This window comes from Carex rostrata, chromosome 5 (assembly GCF_964058835.1).
Source record: "Carex rostrata chromosome 5, lpCarRost1.2, whole genome shotgun sequence".
NCBI lineage: Eukaryota > Viridiplantae > Streptophyta > Magnoliopsida > Poales > Cyperaceae > Carex > Carex rostrata.
Genome location: NC_135922.1, coordinates 3238835 through 3248380, shown reverse-complemented (window position 1 = coordinate 3248380; position 9546 = coordinate 3238835). Strand labels below are relative to the sequence as shown.

General features: G+C 36.4%; 1 protein-coding gene across 1 annotated transcript; it reads left to right on the top strand.

Moving 5' to 3' along the window:
• The first annotated feature begins 826 nt into the window (after positions 1–826).
• On the top strand, positions 827–9252 carry LOC144554218 (putative disease resistance protein RGA3). Its single transcript, XM_078302536.1, has 6 exons — positions 827–1222; positions 3244–6383; positions 6513–7133; positions 7481–7563; positions 8224–8306; positions 8948–9252. The coding sequence occupies exons 1-4, from the start codon at positions 868–870 to the stop codon at positions 7553–7555; spliced, it is 4191 nt and encodes a 1396-aa protein (XP_078158662.1). The 5' UTR covers positions 827–867; the 3' UTR covers positions 7556–7563; positions 8224–8306; positions 8948–9252.
• The last annotated feature ends 294 nt before the right edge of the window (positions 9253–9546 follow it).

Genomic DNA, 9546 nt, shown 5'->3' with positions numbered 1-9546 from the left:
TGAATTAGAGGATGCATTACAGCATTAGCTCTTTGATGAAGGTTTGTGTACAAATAAATCAGACAATATTAAATAGTGAAGAATTAACTTTATGGTTAAATAGAAAAAGAATATCAAAGGTTTTTTTTTTTTTTGAAGAAAGAATATTAAAGTTGAGGTATATATTTGACATAACAAAGAGTAGAAGGGTAAATAGAAAATTAGAAAAGTTTTGAAAGATAAATTGAAGAACTTGAGGGATATATTTGATATATTTGATTCTTTTTGTAGCATTGTTTAATGTCATATTGCCCTGCACTATTATCATATTCTATGATTCCACCAATGCAACCCTTTTTATTATTTTCCAAACGGTTCACATGGCTAGAGATGCCAAGTGGTGGTGCTATATGGACGGGGACTTGATTTTTTGTGGCTTAAGAAGAACAATGAGAGTGTTGTAATAAGAAAGAACTTAAAATTATAGTAGGAAATATCGGTATTCGGTATCGGGATCGGTCACGGCCAATGCCGATACGTATCGGACCAGTATCGGCCAATACCATAGATTGGAGCTTAACACACTATCGCGAGTATCGGACCAGTATCGGATCGGTCACGGCCGATACCGATACGTATCGGCCAATATTTCCTACTATGCTTAAAATAATAGTAATGATAATAGCTGTCCCCGACCTGCAGCATGATTCTCTAGTAGGAATGTGCCACAGTGAATAAACCACGGGTTGCATGCATATCAGATCCGCAACTTCAGGGAATAAAGAAGTGAAAATTAATTTGCACAGGTCTTCTAGTCCACCAACCAGCCACAGAGTAGAGACTGAAACTGAACACACACAGAGTTTCAATTCAATTCAATTTGATTCAATGGCGTCTGCACTGTTTTCTTCCATCCAATCCCTCTCCACCAAGCTCCTTGAGGCCATTCGTGGCCTCCCTTCCACTTCGCACCAGCAGGACCCACCATCCCCTGTTACCGACCAACAGAAAAGTGTTAGAGAGGATTTGGAGAAGCTGAGTCGGATGATTACAAGGATCCAGGCCATTCAACAGGATGCTGAAGAAAGGGAGATTCACGATAGCTCTGTTCGTCTGTGGCTAGCAGAGCTGAGAGGGGTGGCCTACCAAGCAGAGGATGTGCTGGACGAGTTCAACTACGAGGTGCTCAGATTCATTGTTGAAAGCGGAGATGCTGTCATTGAAGCCTATCATAGGGACGGCGGTATGCTTTTAAGTTTAATTGTATATTTTGGTATATTGTGGGCTTTTTTAAAAAAATTATCTTTTAGCACTTTTATAATAACACTTTAAGTTTATATGCATACACACATGAGTTAGCTCTCTCATGTGTATAACAACTCATGTTAGTTGGGTTGTTTTACACATGGTTCTGAAAATCGGCCGATTCCGAGTTGACTCGGAATCGGACGGGACCGGGCCGAGTTTCATCCGAGTTTCTTGCTCGTGCGAGTTTTTCGGCAAAACTCGGATGAACAGTGCTTGACTCGGCCGAGTTAGCCGATTTTTAGGCCGAGTCAACCGAGTTCTCACCGATTCAACTGGAGGTGAGCCGATTTTTCCCGAGTTAACTCGGTTGTGCGAGTTATGTGCAGAAAAACAATAAAATTGACAATCGTCAAGAAGGCTTGAGTTGCTGAGTTGCTGCCCATCATCAAGAAGGCTCGAGTTGCTGAGGAGAAGACTTGAGTTGACGGGGAAACAGCGAAATTTAGGGGAAGAAGCGAGAGAGGGGCGTGCGACTTTCCTTCTCCAGGAAGGAAATGAGATGGAGAAGAAGAGATTAAATGGGTGGGGTCCGCGGGTCAGTGAGAGAGACTACAAAAGAGATAAATGAATTAATGAAGGTGGGGGTCCATCTGTAAGAGGAATAGAAAAAGAGGCACGGATTTGAATCCAAAATTGAATTGGTTCTTTTTGGCAGCCAATGCCTTCTCCAAGAAATGAGAGAAGAGAATAGGCGTGCTTTAAAGATGTGGGGTCCGCTGGGAAGGAAATGAAGAGAGAAAGAAAAAGAAATATGGTGAGGATGGAGATGTGTGGCATTTCGTGTGGTCACATAGTTATTTTGTTTCTTCGTTAAAAACTTACTCGTTATGTAAGTTCGATCTATGTTGAACTTTCAGTTTCGAATCGTTAATTATTCTAATTTATAACTCTAATTTATAGTTTTTAGAAAATTCTTTTTAATAACCATATTATTTAAATGAAACCTGACATTCTTAACATGTCAGAAGAATTAGGATTTCTAAATATCCAATTGTATTTATAACAATTAATTTTATAAATTTCAAACTTTTAAATTGGTTTAAGAATAATTATATATACATCAAATTTATTGTTCAGATGTTTCTAACTCATAATATGTTTCGATCCACTAAATTTGATTTCAGTTACAAATTATAATTTTATAGTTGCCCATTTATTTAATTCGTTAGTGAATTTTATTTCGTTGAATCTTAGTATAAAATTTCCTTTTGAATTTTGAAAAGTTTTAATTAGTCGAGATTTTATTATCAATAATTTGTTCAAATTTACTTAACATTAATTAAAATTACGAGTCATAACAAGATAGAAGAAAGAAAATCAAATTTATATGGAAACAAGATAGAAGAAAGACAATTTATAACAAAGGACGATGAGATGATCTAGCCAGCTCGGCATAGTTTCTGGCAATAAAAGTGTGTTATATTTGTAATGTTTGTAATATATTATATAATTAGTGGATTATGTGAGTGTAATATTGTCTTAATTAACATAGTTTTTTTTCAAATTATTTTTATCAATTTTTTCCTATTTTTTGGCTACAAAACAAGGCTTCTGTCAAAAAAACCCGAGTTACCGATCCGATTCCTCCGATTCCGGCCGATTCATCCGATTCTGACTCGGCGGTCAAAAATCCGATTCCGATTCCGATTCCGAGTTTCAGAACTATGGTTTTACATTTACCTTTGCTGCCATAGTGCCTAAGTGATAAGATGATAACACACACCTGAAATGTTCTATTTCTTAATTCTCACTGCCTAAAAAAAATGGTTATAGATATGGGACTTTAATCCTTAAGCACTCCATTAAATACAACACAAACAAAAAAAAGTAGAAAACCTAAAAAAATCTTTGGGGTAACTCGACTACTCGAGGAATTGTGAAAGAGATGGTTTTTTTTTTTTTTTTTAAAGATAAATATCGGATGACTAAGAGAAATTTTGATATACATTTCTACAGGGACTAAGAGAAAATTTGATGAGATGTCCTGCCTTGCCTCTTATTCATTTACTACCAAGGTCTCAATTCCAGATGGCATGGCTGAGAAGTTTAAGGGTATAATAGAGAGGTTTGAAGAGATTTCAAATGCTCGTAGGGATCTTCATTTGAGGGAGGAGGATGGGACCCGAAGGATTGTCAGTCCACAAATTCGATTGCCAACCAGCTCTCATATGGATGAGAGAGCTATTTTTGGTAGGGAGGAGGAGGAGAAGAAGATCATTAGCCTCCTGGACCCTTCAAATGGTCCAGAATTTATGGTTCTTCCCATTGTTGGAATGGGCGGGTTCGGCAAGACCACACTTGCCAAGATTATTTACAATGACTCTAGGATTTGTCAGGTGTTTGATAAGAGATGTTGGGTATCTGTATCTGTAGATTTTGATTTAGTGCGACTAACCAAAGCTATTGTTGAGTCAGTGAGTAACAACCCTAGTGAATTTTCTGAGCTAAGCAAACTTCAAGATGTTCTCAAGGAGAAGATTAGAGGTTTAAGCTTGTTTCTCGTGCTAGATGATGTGTGGAATGATAAAGGAAACCTGTGGGAGTGCTTTTCAGTTGTTTTTTTGTGTGCTAAATTTGTAAGAATTTTGACAACGACTCGCAATACCTCGGTTGCAAATATCATGCAGACAACATCACCTTTACAATTGAGTTCCTTACCCGAGGAAAATTGTTGGTCACTTTTTAAGCATTTTACTTTTGGCAATAGGGAGACAAGTGAAGATGCAAATTTGCACGAGATTGGTCGTGGTATTGTCAAAAATTGCAAAGGATCACCTTTGGCCGTAAAGGCACTTGGAGGCATCCTCCGTTATGAAATGGATGAAGAGAAATGGAGGGAAATTTTGGAGAGTGATATTTCAGAAATAGATGAAAATGGAGAGATTATCCCAGCATTATGGTTAAGTTACCATAAATTGCCACAACATCTTAAGCCATGTTTTCTTTATTTATCCATGTTTCCAAAAGGTACACCATTTGTAAAAGACATGGTGGTTAATCTCTGGATGGCGCAAGGGTATGTTAATGGCAATACAAGAAATTTGAAAACATTGGAAGAGATCGGAAGCGAGTACTTCGATGAATTGCAAGGCAGATCACTTGTTGAAAGGGCACTTGTTGATGGTGGGCTTTTCTGTACGGATTTCTTCCCTGCTAATTTTTACGTCTTGCATGATTTAATGCATGATCTAGCAAGATCCATTTCTCAAGAAGCATACCGACCTGTTTCAGAAAATGTCCAACAATGCAGTAGTCCATGCAAAGTATATCATTTGTACTTGACCAAACAAGATAAATTGTTGGGTTCTGTTTTAGCACCTGGCAACTACGGGTCTATTAGAACAATTGTAAATGAATGCCCAACACAGATTTTTGACAATGCACTCTCCTGTGAGATTGGTTGTATGAGAGCTCTTCATTTGAGGTATTCCTTGTTCCAAAATACATTTGGCATATGGAAGCACTTGCGGTACCTTTTTTTAGAAAATAGTCAAATGGAAACGCTTCCTGAAACATTATGTGTTCTTTACAACCTCCAAATTTTGGATCTGAAAACCTTTTCTCTTCGGAAGTTACCTGAAAACATCAAAAATCTTATTAACCTTCAGTACTTCCGGCTGAATAGTAGTAAAATCCAGCAGTTACCTGAATATTTTTTCCTACTTCGCAACTTGCGTACATTATCTTTAAATTGTTGTATGAAAATTAAAGAGTTACCAAGGGGCATAGAGCAGCTAACTAGGCTGCACTTTCTATATTTACCTGAATCTCTTATCTACATGCCACCTGGGATTGGAAAATTAACAACTCTTGAAAGTTCGCTATCTGGGAAATTTAGTGTCATGGATCATGGAATGATTGGGGGGTTGGGAGAGCTTAAGGATATGAATGATCTCAGCAGGGGGCTTTACTTATCAGGGCTAAAAAATATCAGTGATGCAGAATACTCCAGGAATGCCAATCTTGCATCAAAGCCAAATTTACACAACTTAGTTTTAAACTTTCAGGAAGAACCTAGCTCTCTAATCGTTACTAAATCAGTCCGACTCCTTTTACATAAATTGCAATCAAGTACAAATTCAAAGAATAAGAATGATGAAAAGATACAAGAAGTTGTACTCCATTTAGATGTGCAATCAAGTACAAATTCAAAGAATAAGAATGATGAAAAGATACAAGAAGTTGTACTCCAGAACCTCCAACCTCACGGTAACCTCCGAGGACTTTTAATATTAAATTATGGAGGGCGGATTTTTCCTTCTTGGTTGCATACTCCATTACTTCCCAAATTGACACATCTTGTTCTTAAGTTTTGTACTGAGCCTAACTTCATACCACCATTTGGTCAACTTTCATATCTCAGAGATCTCAGAATATCAGGTAATACTGAGGTTAGAAATGTGGGAGATGAGCTCAGCACATATTCACTGTTAACAGAATATGGTCGTTCCAAGCAGCCCTGGGAACCTAGTTACCCATCACTTACAACTCTCAAATTGAAGAACTTGCTCAATTTGGGGGAGTGGCAGGCACATGATGGTGACTTCCCACGTCTTGCAGAAATCACTATAGAAAATTGCCCGAAATTAGAGAAAATTGGAATAATTCCGCAGAAAGTTTGGAAAGTTACTTTCAGGTACTGCCCAAAATTGAAACTCCTAACATGTCAATCAGTAATAGAAAGACTGACAATACACGAGTGTGGCTTTTGTGAAATTAGGTTTGGGTCAATATCCCAGTGCCTAAAAATCTCAAAATGTGTAGAGCTAATCTCAATTGATTGGATGAACAGTGGCTCAACTGCTGTTGGAAATATTTCTTTTGAATACTGCCCAAAATTAGAATCCATAACCATACCAGTTCGAACCTTGAAACTGAAGATACACGAGTGTGGCTTTCGAAAAATCATGTTATGGTCAGTATATGAGAACCTAACAATCTCAAACTGCATAGATCTACATTCAATTAATTGGACGAATGATGTCTTAAATTATGCTAGAGTAGATTCCGCGAATGATGTGTTACACTCCATGATCCAGAGGGCTGAAATTTGTGACTGTCCCAGATTATATTTGGGCAAAAGATATGTCTATCAGGTACCGGATCACCATACCATGAGCACTTTATTACCTTTTTTATTACCCTATATTCTTTAATTACACTAATCTGTTTCACTCATTACTCATGTTCTTTACTTACACTAATCTATTTCACTCATGCAACAGAGAGATCCAAGGATTCAAGAGTTGAATTTGTGTGGGAATAATGAGATCCATCTGTCAGATTCCACAATTCCACTTTTAAAAAATCACTTTTCTTTATTCTTAACAAAAGAAGATTTTCAAGAAGTGGAATCATTAACATGTGCACCATCATTTGGGATGAGCTGCCAGTGTATAATGCTAAATATGGCTTCGTTGGTGATACTGGAGATCTATAGATGCATAAAGGTCATATCAGTGACAGGGCTGGATAACCTCAGCAACCTAAAGTGCGTGACCATATCATATTGTCCAGAGTTGTGCAATTGGAATGATAAAACACTACCACTATCACTCAAATTCCTGGAATTGGATTCTTGTGACAAGCTGAGCTCCTTTCCGTTGCTATCGGTTCAAAGCCATTCGAGCACTCTCAAGGTTCTTGTGATAAAGAAGTGTCCAAGGCTGGCCGTGTTGGAAGGTTTTCATGGCCTGATGAAACTGAAAAATGTGGAACTACTACACTGTAGGAACATAAGCATCTCTCCTGAGAGCCTCCAATTTAGGCCTCATATTATTATTGGTAATTGTCCTCTCATGAGAGACTGGTGCCAGAGAAACTGGATCCCTTACTACGAGGTCAAGGTACAACATTAAAAATAAATTATATTAGATTATTTAGAGGCCAAAAACACTTGACTATATATATTTATTAGTATCAGATCCAACTGATACCAACATCTTGGGTAAATTTTCTGGAATTCCATGCTTAAGCCTTGATTGATTCATAAAGCATAAAAATGTATACCTAAGTTGCAGAAGAAGACAAAAAAAAAATAAAGAATAGGAAAAGAGGTGATTTCCAGTACTAGAATATACCCAAGTTGCAGAACATGATTAAACAGCTCGTATTATATTGATGTCCAGCATAAAATCCTCTAGAACAATTAATCTTTTGTTACCTGATAGTCATGTCTAATTTTCATTGGCAGATGAATCCTATTGGTAATCCCCAAGATGATGAAGAAGCAGAACAGGGAGGTGGTGGAGCAACAACGAAAGATTAAATATGCTGGTAAGGCCATGCAGAAGACTTATTGAACTGTGGTCAAATATTTTCTCACTTAATTTATGCAAGGATTAGGCATAATATAGAAATATATTCATAATTCTTGAAAATTTTATAAAATTATGAAGACTCCAGTATGCAAATATGTAATAGTTACGAGTTTTAAGAATTGCAAACTACTTCAAGTAAAAAGCATAAGATGAAACCAGCAATTATAGTTGTTACTGGTTAGTGGTTAGGCGGATTCAGCTTAACATGATTACATACAATCAAAGTGAATTCAGTGTATATCAACTATTTAAGATAATATTCCATAACAGAACTCTGTGATCACTTGAATTGAAATTAGACTTAATGATTTTGCTAAACTAATAGGACAGCTGAGCATGAAGTCAGGTTATATTGATACTTATTTCTACCTTCCATCATTTTGAGTTAATTGGATTAAACTAAAAGGGGAAATTATTTCACACTCGAGTGATGCTTATTTCCTAGAACGCTATCGAATTAAATTATGGATTCAACTGATATTCACTTTTTCTAAGGGTAGTATTTTTATTTTTTATTTATTTATTTTTCTTTATTGGGGAGGGGGGGGGGGGGGGGGTTAATATATCAGTAACATTCTCAACTAGAGTAACATGATTTTTTTTGTCTTTTATGCAGGATCAACCATTCTTTTGAAGCAATTGATCTGAGATTGTTTAGACCCACCTTCATCTGTAATAACCATTTTGTTGCTTCAGCAGGTATATTGCCTAAACCATGATAATTTATATGGTCAAGATTAATTGGAGGAAGTTTTGTTGCCTTCGGAATGCATGCTTTACAGCTTTAATTTTCATTTAGAACCATGATTCATATAGCAATTTTTATTTGTAGGTTTATCATACCAACTTTAGACACATGGTGTTTCGTGTTGCTATTATGTACCAATATTATATAGTTTCACCATACCTAGATCAGTACAGAGTGCCTGGATTTATACTGAATACTAACAGTTAGACCCATATTCTGATGTATTGGTCATTTGTTAAATTTGCCCTTCACTAACCTCACTACTGGGTGTTTTGGTCATTTGTAATTACTACATTATCTTGTTAATGTTATCCGCACGTCTCTCAAACCCTGGTAGATGCTATGACCTCAACTTGGTTGGTGTAAAAAATTTCAAGAATTTTCTTAAATTTCTCTCTAGTTTTGAATTGTTGTGGCAAAATGGTACTCGTAAATGCCTAGTAAACCGATGAAGTGGCTATAAGTGAAAATAACAATAGAATTTTGTGGTTCATTCCAGAATGTTATATATTCTTCAACCGTTTCTTTCAATGAATTTTTTTTTTAACATCAATTTTATATTTTGTTTTGTTTGCTCTGTTTCATGGTAAAGTTCCAGCTCCATCTCAATCGATAGTATATAGTGGAGGGGCTGGGGTTGTCACAGGGCTTAATGTTGGAATTGTGCAATTTGGTGGGCTTATTTGTAATTTTCTATGAAGTGTAATTTGCTTGAATATGTATTAATATGGTTGTTTGGAACTGGTGATGCAGTACCATGCTAATGAATTGTTCTGTTCTTAGATTGATTGTGGGAGTGTGGGACTGAATCAGAAAGAGCAGCTTCTTAGTTTCGTTTACTGTCATTTTATGTTTGATAGTTGTACAAAATTAGAAACTCTGGTTCGATTTCGATCCAGTTTTTTTATTCGATCATTTAGTATTTTTTTGCCTTTTGTCTTCAGTTAGGATGTATTCTGTAATGTTTGATTGGATTAGTCCAAGCTGAACTGCTAAGTTTTTTGAAGTGGTATTAAATGAAGATTTATGCAATCTAAATTTATAGTTTACTCGTATGCTCTTCAAGTACCAGTAAATTAGTTTGTGTTTTTGTTTGAAAGAGTGATACATAATGCAAACAATGCCTTAGCTGCTGCCTCATTTAAGCCCAACCTAAAGAGTGTCTGTGCAATTGGTCTAAAATAAATTCAA

Excerpts from the sequence above, each read along its gene's own strand:
- LOC144554218 (XM_078302536.1), top strand. The coding sequence starts at position 868 with ATGGCGTCTGCACTGTTTTCTTCCATCCAATCCCTCTCCACCAAGCTC. Across the intron at positions 6,384-6,512 it reads GCAAAAGATATGTCTATCAG|AGAGATCCAAGGATTCAAGA; the intron begins GTACCGGATCAC and ends CTCATGCAACAG. Across the intron at positions 7,134-7,480 it reads TCCCTTACTACGAGGTCAAG|ATGAATCCTATTGGTAATCC; the intron begins GTACAACATTAA and ends TTTCATTGGCAG.